This window comes from Lynx canadensis, chromosome B4, assembly GCF_007474595.2.
Source record: "Lynx canadensis isolate LIC74 chromosome B4, mLynCan4.pri.v2, whole genome shotgun sequence".
Lineage (NCBI taxonomy): Eukaryota > Metazoa > Chordata > Mammalia > Carnivora > Felidae > Lynx > Lynx canadensis.
This window is the reverse complement of record NC_044309.1, coordinates 140,739,615-140,753,391: the sequence shown is the minus strand read 5'-3', so window position 1 is coordinate 140,753,391 and position 13,777 is coordinate 140,739,615. Positions and strand designations below refer to the sequence as shown.

Below are 13,777 nucleotides of genomic sequence, written 5' to 3'. Positions count from 1 at the left end.
CCTCCTGCAGACGGACCACACGGGACTCGGGCGGTATCAGAATAATATTTATTGATATGCTCGGTGCTACCTTGTTAATACTGTCACGTTGTCACCGTGGCTGAGGTAATAGGGACAGACCCTCCGAGCGCCAGCCCTGGGTGCCCACGGGAAGCAGCGTGGGCCCTCGGGTGGGGGGCTGGTGGCCTGGGTGGGGGGACGTGGTTATTGCGTTGGACTCCTTCCCTTGCACGCTGGCGTCCACACCGTCTCAGCCCCGTGCCCAGTCACACACCCGTGCGTTCGCGCTGGCGCCCGCCCGCTCGTGCCCACTCACGCACACATCCACTTGCACCTGGCGCCCTCGCCCTCTCGCTCACGCGCCCACGCACACGCCGTCCTGTGTCCTGATAATACGTACACTCGGTAGTTACAGTAATCATAGTAAAACAAAGTACGGGTATGTCGGGGTACGAGGAGAAAGTGCATATGTTGATCTGATGGAGGGTGGGCCCCGGCACCTCCCGCCCCGGGGCTCCTGGTCCCTGCAGCGGGGAAACCTGAGCATGGCCCCTCGGGCACGGCTAGGCCTGGTGGTGTGCTCACCCCCAGCCTCCTTCCAGGCTCAGGACCAGAGGCGTCCTGCCACAGCCTGGCCCCTCAGGGCCGGCATCCCGGACCCAAGACAAAATGGACTAAAAAAATACACTCTTCAATCTCACAGCTGAGCGCCTGCTGCGGGGGGAGGGGGAAGGCGGCTCCAGGCCTTGCCGGCTGGGGGCTCCGCTGGGGTCGAGGCCAGCCCCTGGCCCGGCCGGCACCCCGGCGGTGCTGCCTCGGGGGCCGGGTGGGCAAGGTGCCGGGCCCCGTGGCATGCGGACAGGAGGCCAGGAGGTGCGGGCGGTTGGGGGGCAAAGCAGAGGGGCCACACCCACTCGGGGCTGCGGTCAGCGGCACTGCCGGGCCATGCGCTGCTCTGTGGCGGCCGGGCAGCCCTGCCCCTCAGAACTCCACAGTGCTCACTACTGTCCTGGGCTCGTCAAAGGTGGCGATGAGCATCTGCTGGGGCGGGGGGATGGCGATGAGGCTGCCCACGTCCGGGGGAGCCCGGGGGCCCCCGTCCTCCTCTTCCCGGGCTTCGTACAGCGTGCTGATGTGCAGCAGCGGGTGCGTGGCGTTGCGGCTCAGGATAGCCAGGGGGTCGGGCTTGCCCAGGCTGGCTGGCGACAGAGGAGCTGTGGCGGGGGCTGCGGGGGGCGAGCAGACGTGAAACGGGCCCCCGGGAGGAAGCGTGGCACGGGCTGGCTCTGCGGGGTACAGGATTTCCTTCTCGGGGAGCGGAGCGTCTGCCAACAGCCAGGAACACAGGCACGTCACACCCTCGGGCCACCCCTCTCTCCACCGGGGCAGACCCACCGCGGCAGGCAGGCTGGCCGTGGGAGGGCGGGCTGTGGCTTAAGCCCCCCCCCCCCCCCCCCCCAGTGCCCCGCGAGGGCTTGATTCTCTCTCTTTCAGCCTCCTTAGCCAGGCGGGGCCAGGCCGACCCCCTCTGCGCCACCACCTCCCACCCAGCCTGTCTGGGCTCAATCTCCCGCGGCCTCGGGAGCGGCAGTGCCCATTTCCAGACCCTTCTCTGGAGCCGGAGTGACCCTACTGTCCTATCCCCCTGGGGCTCTCCTATCTGCTTCACGGGGGCCGGCAGGGCCCGCCTACAATGTCCCCTCAGGTTGGAGGCTGCCTCCCCTCCCCCTCCCCCCCAGCCGCCCACCAGCTTCGCGCACCCAGCCGGCTCCTCAGCGCCTTTCACACGGTTCCGGGAGGACGGCGCGCGGGGGGGGGCTGACTTCCCCGGGGCCCGGGGTGCCCGGCTGCCTACCTTTGGTGGGGGCTGCGGCCAAGCCGAGCGCGCACTCCTCCGCCTGGGACAGGAAACCCCCTTCCTGGCTCCGGGAGGCGGGCAGGGCGGCGGCGGGCACGGCCTCGGGCTTGGCCTTCTTGGTGCCCAGGATGTAGGGGTGCACGTCCAGGGAAAAGTGGCGCGCATGCTTCTTGTCGGGGGCGGGCCCCGCGTCGCCCCCGCCGCCCTTGTAGTGGTGCGCGGCGCGCGCCCCCGCGTCCAGCAGCGGCGCGATGAGCGTGTCGGTGGCCGTCTTGCGGCGCACGGGCTTGGGCTTCTCGGCCTTGCTGTTCTCCACGCGCATGATGGCCAGCGGCTCCTTGAAGGGCTGGGGCAGCGGGTTGCTGGTGGGGATCCACTTCATCTTCTTGCGCGGCCGCTTGACCACGGGCGGCTCGGCGGAGCCCTCGGGCTCGGCGGGGTTGGCGCTGGGGTCGACGGTCTGCACGCCCGCGTCGCGCACGGTGGGCGTGGCGTCGTGGTTGGACTGGGCCAGCGCGGCCAGCAGCTGCCGCACCACGTTGTCGTACATGAGGTCGCTCTCGTTGGTGATGAAGTCCAGCCGGTTGAGCGACTTGATGTGGTCGCGGTTCTCGTTGCAGAACATGGCCAGGATGTTGATGTCGCAGAACTGCGAGCGGCGCCACTGCCGGCGCGTCTTGATGCCCACCTTGTGCAGCTTGTCGAAGATGAAGTTGCTCTTGCGGAAGATGAAGAGGTGGATGAGGTTGACGAGGATGATGAGGTTCATGGCGCACAGCAGCACGATGTCCACGCCCGCCACGATGCGCTGCAGCTGCACGGACGGCAGCTTGCAGCTGACGCGCACGGCGGCCGCCCCCGCCGCCGCGCCCCCTGCCGGCCCGTCCGGGGACGCGCCCAGCGCGCACGTGAACTCGTTCTGCTTCTGCGTGGCGTAGTAGGTGCACAGGTAGGAGATGGGCGCCACGCTGAGCAGCAGGATCAGCAGGTGCCGCGCCAGGTACAGCTTGGCCAGGAAGTTGCTGCGGCCGCGGCGCTCCAGGTACTTCTCGAACAGGTTCTGCTCCGGGCTCTTCTCCTTCTCGGCGTTCTCGATGATCTCGCGCCTCTCGCGCTCCGTGATGCCGGGCCCCTTGGACTGGATCTGCTTCTCGATCTTGGGGGCGCGGCCCTCGGCGGCGCGGTGGTAGCAGTTGTCGATCTCCTGCAGCAGGAAGTTGAGCTCCGAGGTGAGGCGGGTGGAGGCCAGGAACTCCCAGCCCAGCGCGGGGACGTACATGATGGCCGCGAAGGCCAGCAGCGAGTAGGGCAGCAGCTTGTGCTCAAACAGCGACGGCCACAGGCTGGCGTCCACGCCGGGCAGCGCGTCCCGCAGCTCCGTCCAGCAGTAGCCGCGAGCGTACAGCGCCTGGTCGCGAGTGAAGTTGTGCGGCGTGTAGCAGTAAATGGGCTCCTCTGGGGGCAGACAGGAGACTCGGGCTGGGGCCTGCTGTTCCCCACACAGAAAGGCTCCGGGGCCCAGGAGATGCTCCATCCCTTACGACCAGCCCGGGGCACGGAGGTCTCACCCAGGTTCCCACCCCCACCCCCACCCCCACCCCCCAGCAGTTGGCTGTGGCACAGGGTGGGGGGGGGTGGGTACAGCTCTGCCAGCCCCAGCCCCCACCCGCGACTGACCTGCACTTCAAACCTCAGGTCCCTCTCCGTATCCAAAGAGTCTCTGTGTGCACGGGGGAAACCCAATCCCAGAGGGCAGCAGGACAGGCCCCTCGGCCCAGGGCCCTTTTCCGGCGGCAGAGTTAGACCCCTGGCCCTGCACTGCCCGCGGCTTCATCTTTAAGAGGGCAGATGGCCGGGGCAGGTCCCACCTGGCCAGGGGCACTTATAGATGTGGGCCCTGCCTGCCGTGCAGGGGTGAGGGGTGCCCGTCCAAGACCCATTGTCCCGGAGAACGGCAGACCTGGGAATCCCAGACGCTAGGTGGGCAAGGGCAGGGACCTGGAACCTGACACGAAGCCTCACCAGCAGGACCACAGTTTCTGCCACCAGGAACAGTGGATGCCGCCCGAACTGCGGGAAAAGTGGCCGTCCCTGGGCTTTGTTTTCCCTCCCCGGTGATGACGGGCACAAAAACCACAGCAAAAGAATGCGTCTGGTGCTGCAGGGGGCCCCCACCTGGCAGGCTCGGTGCCGTCTGCAGCACTGGCTCCCCAAGCTCATGGCCGCTGAAGGACCCGGCCACTCTGCCGTCGGGCCAGCTGGACCCCTCTCACCATGCAGAGTGGGTCAGCGGCCTTCCTCCAGTGCTGCCGAGATCCTACCCCCAGACCTGGCTCGTGGCCCCCACGTCCTCCCAGGGAGACTTGGCCCCTGACATGTGTGGCACCCCTCCCCTGAGACCATTCAGCAGCCCCCCCCCCCCACCCCCCCGGGACCTCAGGCTCACCAGTCCTGGGAGGGGCAAAGCGCTTGCCTTCTTTTCTTTTGGAAAAGGGCACACACTCTGGGGACACCTGCACGCCTCCAGGCTAGAGTGGCACACCCAGGTCACGTGGGGCCACTTCAAGAAAAAGCAGTTGTCGGTTCCCCTGCACGGACCCCGTATAACGTCTGAGGAACCCGGCTTCCCTTGAGGCTGTCTGCCCATCTGGCCCCTCTGTCCACTGCTCAGGGGTCGGTGCCGGTGGGGAGGGGGGGCTGCTCGCAGCAACCCCGGCCGGGAGCCATGGGGTCTTCCTGCTGCCCGCTGCCCCTGGGGATGTGCCAGGTTCTAGGCCAGGAGGCCGGTGCCACCCCGCATCAGCGCCTCACCACGCTGGGTGGTGCCACAATGTTTACTGTCGTGTCCCCGATGGGCAAACCCTGCTCCAGGGGGACCCTCGCGCAGCGAGGACCCAAGCACCGGGCATCCACCCTGGGCAGGGTCGGCGGGGGAGTGTTGGAGGCCCGTGCCCCCAGCCAGCTCCCAGCAGGCGGGTCATGGATCCTTCTGGCCGCCACAGGGCGCCCCTGGGCTGACACCTTCACAGATGGATGCTGATATGGTGCTGGGGGGACGGGGTCCCCAAGTGTGCTCCTGTCCGGGGCGGGGGCTGGGCAGAGGGGCCTCCAGAGCCTCTGACCTCATGTCCCTCTTGCAGTCCTGCCCCAGCCCATCCCCATGTGTCGTCGCAGGGTCTCTCCTGGAAGTTCACCCTGTGGACATGTGGTTCCTGCCTGCAGGGCGCTGTTTCCTGCGCCCCACTGTCCTTGGGCCTGGGGAGGGGGAGGGGACGTGGGTGCTTCTAAGCTCTGTGTGAAGCACCAGGAGATGGGTCACTTCAGACTACGACAAAGCCACTGTCCTGCCTCGAACCTTAGTCCAGGCGAGGGGAGCGACCGCTGGAGCAACGCATCTCAGCGACGCAAGAGAGAACACTTGATCAGCTGGTGCCAGCCCTGCTTCGTTCCGTGATCTGGGACACACTATCCTGGGGCAGCCCTGGACCCCCAAGGCCAGGCGTGTTCCACGGGGCATGCCAGGTCACAGGGGGCCAGGCTCACAAGGCCTGCCTTGTCCATGCTCAGGGGCCCAGGTGGACGCATGCATGTCAGTGTGCAAATGTAGGTCAATGTGGAGGGGCAGGCCGGCACAGGAAGGCTCAGGGCGCCCCCCGGACCAGGGATGAAGGATGAACTTGGGAAACGCCAGCAGCCCAAGCCTGGCTGGATGCAGAGGGGCACTGAGGCTCCACACGGGGTGAGCTGGACTCACAGAACCTCGGAATGGAGGAGACAGGAGAGTCACCTGAGGATGACAGTCCTGACCCTGCCCCACTGTGCACATCTGTAGGGGACAGAATCGTGTCCCCCGAAAAGATGTTCCAAGTCCCGACCTCTGGTACCTGTGAATCTGACCTTGTTTGGAAATAGGGTCTTTGCAGATGTGATCGAGATCAGATCACACTGGAGTAGGGTGGCCCCAACCCAATGACTGGAGTCCTCGTAAAAAAGAGGAATTTGGACCCAGACGCCCAGGGAGGAGATGCCCCTGTGAAAATGGAAGCAGAGACTGGGTGAGGAAGCCGCAGAAACTGGAGAGACAGGAGGGACCCTCCCCGGAGCCTCTGGGAGCCAGGCCCCGCCCACACCTGGATTTTGCACCTGTGGTCCCCGGACTGTGACAGCTGTTCTGTTGTTTTGAATCACCAAGTTTGTGCATATTTGATCCAGTAGCGTTAGAAACGGAACACATCCACATGTGCCCTGAGTGACACTTGTGGGTCACACCTGTGTCTGAGCGCGTGGAGCCTCCCGTCCCCGAGGGAATGTCCTGTCCTGGGCGTGTCTGAGTGTCTGGGCACGTACTCCACTCAGGTCTGAAGTTCCCAGGTCATGAGGACCGCTAAAAAGCGAGCCCTTTGGGGCAGAACCAATGCAGAGTGCAAGAAGGTCTGCCAATGTCACTCAGGGGACAGGGTCACATGTCCCTCCTGGAGGGGTGCACAGGAGCCCCCACCCCCTCTGCCTTGGGCCGGCACCTCTGGCCCTCGAGCATGGCCAGTGGAATGCCGAGGGGCCCCCCTGGACCCATCGCCAGCCAGATCTGGGTGGGGGGGGGGCGCCACTCCCTGCCTCCAGCCCGCCAGCAGCCTCCGCCTGGCCGACCGGCTCCTTAGGGAGGGCCAGGGCACTGCCCACCACTCTCCTCCTCCTCACCGCGCCCCCCCCCCCCCCCCGGCTCCGTGCCTCCTCCCACTCCTCAACCCACCTCAACCAGGGTCTTCCTGGTGCCCCCCTGACAGCCACTTGCGGCCTCGACATCTCGGACTCCCCCTGTGCTGGTTCCCGTCTCTGCCCCTGTCGAGCCCCGTCTTCCACCTGCACCGGCCTCACAGGCTCCCCGCCTCCGGCTTGGCCAGGAGGGTCCACTGCCCGCCAGCAGGGTGCTCGGCCCAGCCTCCCGGACCTCCGCGGCGTCCCTTCGCGGGCTCGCGGCGCCCGGACCAAGGCCTCTCCCCGCCGCCGGCCGGAAGCCGCCCGCTTCTCAGGGACCCTCGCGGCGAGCCCGACCCCCCGCACTCCGCCTGCCGCGCGGGCGCTCTGCCGGCCTTTGGCATCAGCTGTCCTTCTCTCCACTCCTCCTCCGCTCAGAGCCTGCCCACTCCCCCTCCCGGGCTCGCCTGCCAGACCCCGAGCCTCATTTTTACGCCTGAGACCACCGGGTCCCGGACGGGTCCACCCGCTGCTGGCGGGGCGCGCACGGAGAGTGGGAACAATGCATCCGAGGCGGGGGGTGGGGGTCTCGCAGGCAGCCCCGGGCGCCTGGCGACACAGGGGCGACGATACGGGGAGGAGGGGGGCGGCCTTCGGGGGCGCGCTGGGAGGCCCCCCACCCCCACCCCCAGCCCCAGCCCCAGCCCGGGCCCGGGCCCGAGCGGGTGGCCGGCGGCGGGCCGCCGGGGCGGGGACTCGGGGCGCGCCCCCAGCCTCACCTGCGAAGTTCTTGGTGAAGACCAGGGTGACGAGCAGGATGGGGACCAGCACGGTGCCGATGGTGACCACGCGGTCGAAGGGCAGCTCCAGCTTGAGCTGCAGCAGCAGCGCGGCGAGCGCGCCCGCCTTGTCGTCCTGCGCGCCCGGCAGGATCAGCTCGCGCAGCTTCTCCCCGGCCAGCAGCGCGGTCGCCATGTCCGCCGACTGCTGCAGGAGGTGGTGCATGGGGGGCGGGGGCGCGGCCCGGGGGCGCGGGCGGGGCGGCGGGGCGGGGGGCGCGGGGCGGCGGGGCGGGGGGCGCGGCGGGGGCGGGCGCCGGGCCGGCGCGGCGGTGGGGGGCGCTCGGCCGCCCCCGCGGGCAGGGGTCCGGCCGCCCGCGCCCCCGCCGCCCCCGCCTCGGCTGCAGCCCCGGCCGGGCCTGGCGCGTCCCTCCGGCGGGGGCGGCGGCCGCTGTCCCTGGCTGGGGCCGGGGCCCCGCTCCCACCGCGGGGAGGGGGCTGTTTACCTGCGGCGACTCGCGGCGTGGCTCCGCCCCCCCCCCCCGCCCCCCGCCCCCCCTTCCCCCCGCCACGCAGCTGCGGCGCGGGCGATGACTTTGCAAAAAAGATTTAAATTAAATAAAATGAATTAACGCCGGCTCGCCCCTCCTCCTCTTGCTCGGGGTCGGGGGGGGGGGGCTGGGGGCCTCGCCCGGCTCGTGGCCGCGGGAGCCGCCCCGGCGAGGAGGGGGTGTCGTCGTCCCGCCTCCGGCCGCCTCCGCCAACTCCCTGCCCGGAGCCTGGACGCGCGCGCGGGGGCCTGGGCACCCCTCCCCGGTCTGGGGCCGCGGCCCGCGGACACTGCGGGGCGTCTTTCCCGCCCGCCCTGCATCACCTCCCGCGGCCCCGCTTCCTACCCTGCCCTGCACCTCCTCCCCGTCACCCGCCCCAGCCACTTGTCCCTTTGCCTCATTCGACAGACACGCTGGGGGCCGGCCTGTGCCAGCTCCCGGGGGAGGCTCTGGGGTGCTGGCACCCCTTCCTGACCTTCGTCCCCCCCCCCCCCCCCCCCCCCCCCCCGCCCTCCCACCCACTCCCCGGGCGTCCTCCCGAACAACTGCGCGCACACTTCGGGGTCTGCCCGGCTGCCTGCAAGACCCGAGGCGGTTCGTCAGTGTTTCCTTGGATTCTTTCATGGCCGGTCCCCTTCCCACTATTTTGGGACACACATGTGCTGCCTTTGTGAGATACTTCTGGTCGCAGCTTTAACTTGCTTCTGTAGTTCCTGTGTCCTGGGCACCAATGTTCACAGGTCCCGGACCACTGCGGTGAGCCAGTCAGCCCACAGCCCCGCGTGGGGGCTGACAGAGGGGGCGCCCGGCACCAAGCCTGTCCACACTCTGCATGTCTCCACCTTTCTTGAGGGTCTCCGCACTTTTCTTTTTTAAAAAAATTTTTTTCAACGTTTTTATTTATTTTTGGGACAGAGAGAGACAGAGCATGAACGGGGTAGGGGCAGAGAGAGAGGGAGACATAGAATCGGAAACAGGCTCCAGGCTCTGAGCCATCAGCCCAGAGCCTGACGCGGGGCTCGAACTCCCGGACGGCAAGATCGTGACCTGGCTGAAGTCTGACGCTTAACCGACTGCGCCACCCAGGCGCCCCTCTCCGCACTTTTCAAGATTATGTTTCTGAACGATGGATGCCCACCCTTGGCTTCCAGCCCGTTTTACTTGTCTACTACTTACTGAGGGGGCTGCCTTCAATTTCCCATCCCTCCGGTAACACGGGCACCCACCCCCTGCAACCCAGACACCCACATACAACCCAACTCCCTTAAAGCCCAGCTGCCCCTGGATAACCCAGCCACACCCCCCAAACCCCTGATGCCCCCCCATAACCCTCACATCCCCCAGATAATCCAGACCCCCCCCCCCCAGATAAGCCAGACATCCTCAAAAATAGCCTAGATGGTCCCTAGATATCCCAAACACTCCCCATCTAACCCAGGTGGCCCTGGATAATGGCATGGACATCCCTACAGCCCTCTGGGACACCCCCCCTCCCCCCTCCTCCCCCTCCTCCTCCTCCCCCTTACCCCCCTCCTCCCCCCTCCCCCTGCCAGCGGTCCTGCTGGGCACTTACTAGGTTGCTTTCCAGAAAGGCTGGACCACACTCTTCCCCAGAAAAAAGAGGTTCTGTCCCCTAACATTCCCAGCTCTTGTCATTATTTGCTTTCTGGTATGTGCCATTCTAAGGGCTGGAATGTGGTTTCAGTGTTTTCAGTTTGCCTTTTTCTGGTTACCAGTAGGGTTATCGCCTGGTCAAGCCTTCTGCACATCAAGAGTCTCTGTCTGTGGTTCATTTGGAAGAGGTCTTGGACTTACATCAGCCTTTTGGTTAGTCCATTGTAAGGCCTTCTTCAGGTCTGTCTGTTGGGTCTATCCATGGGATCTGGATAGGAATCCTCGATTTAGATGTAGTCAAGACCACTGTTTTATTCGTTTGTTTTATGGTTTGTAGTTTTTTTCTTTGTGAGATCTCAGAGGCATCCCAGTGTCCCTCTAGGAGCAGGACAGCTTACCCTCCACATTCATTCTTCCATGGCCTTCAAGCAGATATGTTGAAATGTGCTTCATTTCGGTGTTGCCGTGAATTGGTGAAGTAATCTCTAATCTGGAGATTTCAGATTGCAACCCAAGCAAATTCCATAGGTAGTGTTACTCCTTTAGCAGATACATTTTTAGCTGGAAGACCACGTGTGGAGGTAGAAATGCAGCTTAGTTTTTCTCCATAAAATGAGCTGGTTTTCCCCACACTGTTGACTAAGCAATATATCCTTTCTCAGACCACCAGGTGTCATCACCACATCTGGAATGGGTTTGTCCTTGTGATGGCTTTGTCATATACCAAATATATGGATCGGCAGGTACCCCTTTACCCCTTCTCAATGACGATTTAGGTACTCATGACCTTGACTTTTCCACATATACGTCTCAGAAAGACTTTGTCAGGTTTCCAGAAAGGAAATCTAGCTGGAATACTTAGATTGCCTTGAACGTATACTAACTTGGGGACGACTGAAATGTGGACAATTGTTAAGTTCTCCTATCTATGAACATAGTGTGTTTCTTCATTTATTTAGATCTTCTTTATATATTGTCATAAAATTATAATCATTTCTCTGTAAATATTGTTGCATGGGTTTGTTAGGTCATGTCCTAGACATAATTTTTGTTCCTCTGTACACGGCATCCCATTTTCTGCGATGTGTTTTAGCTGGTTAATCTGGTGCAGAGGAACGCTGCTGACCTCGGTGTGATCGCCGAGTTGGCCTGTGGGCATCAGCAGGTTGTGGAGCGCAGTCGTGGCGGTGACCCTGCATGCTGTGAGAAAGGCTAGGCTGCTGTCCTCCCATCCAGCGGGGGAGCGTCTGGACATCATGGGAGGGGCACCCAGGCAAGCTGAGGCCGCCCCCCACCGCCCCATGGCAGCAGCTGTCTTACTGCTGTCCTCGCTCCCCAGCCTGGATGGGGCTGGGGTGGGGGCCAGAGCAGAGTGTCCGGGGATGACACCCCGGGCCGGGCTCAAACCCTGCAGAGACTTGGAGCCCAGCCCTCCTTTGTTCTCTCCCCAGGAGAACGTGCAGGAAGCACTGGGGAACAGGGGCTACTGCTGTCCTCGCCCCGGGCTGGATCGGCCAGGCTGAACTGGAGGGATCGTTCTCCGCAATCCTGTCTCCAGGGAGGACCACACTGGGGAACAGCTTGCCCGTCTTGTGGCGAGACATTAGCATGTGGCTTTCCACACACGGAGGGATTCTGAGAGATCGAGTGACAGTACTGTGGCCAACGTTTAATCCACTCATCTCTGTAAAGGCAAAACCAGAAACCAGAAACCGAAGTAATGATGGACCCTTACTGCAGCTGTAAGCCGTGCTCTGCCACGAACACGGACAGCGTGTTAACCGATGCCTTCCCAGCGCAAGTTTACTTCTGCGTTTGCTCACGAACACCTACAACACACGTGTGTCATTTTGATTAAGTACTTACGGTAACTAAAGAACAAGAATCCTGGTGAACTTCTTGTTACCAGGTTCAGTCTTACGGTTTCACGGATCAAAACTAGTGTTTCCCTCAGGGCACCTGGGTGGCTCAGTCAGAAGAGTGCACAGCTCTTGATCTCGGGGCTCAGAGTCGGAGCCCACATTGGGTGTAAAGATTACTAAGAAAAATGAACTTGAAAACAAATGGCTGGGGGGGCGGCGCCTGGGTGGCTCTGTCGGTTGAGCATCTGACTTTGGCTCAGGTCATGATCTGACCGCACGTGAGTTCAAGGCCCGGGCTGGGCTGTCAGGCGCAGAGCCTGCTTCGGACCCTCTGTCTCCTTCTCTCTGCTCCCTCCCCCCACTCTCTCTCAAAAGTTAATAAGCATTAAAAAAACCCCCACAAATGGCTGCCTCGATACACATACCTGGTCTGGAGAAGAAGCAGAGAGTGAGCAAGAGGCCAGGTAGGAACCAACAAAACAGCACAGGGTCATTCTGCCCCACGCTGACCGTGGGCTGGCTGGGAGCTCTGTTCCCTTCTGTCCCCTCATTCTGGGGTCTAGCAGCCACCGTCCCAGGGGTACAGCTTCACACCTCTGTCATTTCTGCTCATTCTTCAGGAGCCAAAGCTCATGCCTGGGGCATCTGTGGGGCGTGGGCGGCTGGCACACACTCCGCGTGCCCCGGAGAAGACGGTCTGTGATGCCCTCCACGTTCAACCCAGTACATTTTGCAATGGATATACTTGGGTGGGCAAAGTTCTACGGGAAGGGGGAGTAAGGCAGAGCATCTAGCCACAAAGGGTCAACTTGCTGGGTCCTTTTTAAGTGGACCGGGGCACTTACAACGTGCTGGGAACCAGTAGTCTCAAACAAGAGAAACGGCAGGCAACTTAAAGTGAGTGACCGTACACGGCTTCCAAATTTCCTTTCCAGGATCCCCAAGCACAGAACTTAAGCCCAGTGTACCTGCCTGCAGGAACCTCTTCGCTCAGTTTCCCCAGGAGTCCTCGCTGCTGTAGGTGGCCTGGCCTCCTGTAGGCGGGGACTCTGTCAAGGGCAGACCCCGTGCGCTTTATCCTGTGCTCAGCAGAGCCTCCGGCTCGGTCACCGGACCTGGCCTCCCACCCCGTCTCCTGCCTGCTCCAGGCCCGGCGAAGCTGCACTCAGTGCCCTCCTGCCCAGGTGCACCGAGTCCTCTGCAGAATGACCCCACCTGGTCTCCCACCACCCCCGATAACCCCTCTGGACCGTTGCTGAAGAGCATCGTGGCCTGGGACACCCGCCCTGCGCGACGCCAGCCCAGCTCCTGGCTGCCTGCGGGACCGATTGCTCTGGTGCCTGCCTCTCCGCAGTACGAGGCCCGCACCTGTGGCCTCTTGCAAGCGTGGACATCCAGTCACTGCAGAGCCGGGCAGGGCTGAGCAGGTGCAGACCTTTGGGGGGTGGGGGGGGGGGAGGGAGCAGTGGCACTGGGACTCCAGCAGCTGTCCCACGAGGCCACTCAGAGTGCCTGGCTCCGGGGCAGCCAGTGCAGGAGGCCAAAAGTGGTTGTTTTTTTTTTTTTTTTTTTTTTCTGTTTATTTACATTTGAGAGGGGGCAGGTAGGGGCAGAGGGAGACACAGAATCCAAAGCAGGCTCCAGGCTCTGAGCTGTCATCACAGAGCCCGACATGGGGCTTGAACCCATGAACGGTGGGACCATGACCTGAGCCAAAGTCGGACGCTCAACCGACTGAGCCACCCAGGCACCCCCACAAGTGGGTATCTCTCGAAGCAGCAACACCAGCATGTTCTCCTGTCGCGACAGCTTTGTTCCTGGGTGCAGCCCCTTGGCCACCAGCTGACCCACAGCACGCAAGTGTGAGGGGTCTGGGGTCAGGAGAGCCCCATCCTCGGGCAGGGTGCCAGCATGGGCTCTGGGCTGCACCACTGGGGCCCCTGTCCCCACCTGTAAAGCGGGAGGACGGGATCTCCAGGGCGGCAGCAGTGGGCTGAGGGACAGAGCCTTGATTAGTGCCCTGAGGTCCTGAGGTGACCTTGGGACCCCCAATGTGGGGAAGGTCTTATCCTCCTCCCCTCCCGCCCTGTCCCTGTCCGTTGCAGGACCAACAATTCTCATTTGCCCACCTGCAGCCTCTGAGGGGCCGGTGTCTCACGTGGGTCTGAGTTCAATGATTCCAGAGGAAGGGCGTGTCTCTGGCAAGGCTGGTTTGGGTCTGCGGCAGACACAGCTCGGGCTCCCCGTGGCCGGTTCCCTTTCCTTCCCGCTGCATGGCTCCCTCTTCCTGCCACAGCCTTGGGCTCTGGCTGGTGGTGGGGGGAGGGGGCGAGAGGACATGGGGGGTGGGGGGACTCGAGCCGCCGCCCAGGCCCCAGCTGGGCCCGATGCTGTCGTTGCCACCAGAAATCCTTGATC

The 13,777-nt window shown here is 63.6% G+C and overlaps 1 protein-coding gene across 1 annotated transcript; it reads right to left on the bottom strand.

Moving 5' to 3' along the window:
- Positions 1–407: 407 nt before the first annotated feature.
- Positions 408–7,558, bottom strand: PANX2 (pannexin 2). Its single transcript, XM_030320964.1, has 3 exons — positions 7,333–7,558; positions 1,856–3,313; positions 408–1,325 (listed from the first exon to the last, which is right to left on the bottom strand). Exons 1-3 carry the CDS (start codon positions 7,556–7,558, stop codon positions 982–984), a joined length of 2,028 nt encoding a protein of 675 aa, XP_030176824.1. The 3' UTR covers positions 408–981.
- Between the last annotated feature and the right edge of the window lie 6,219 nt (positions 7,559–13,777).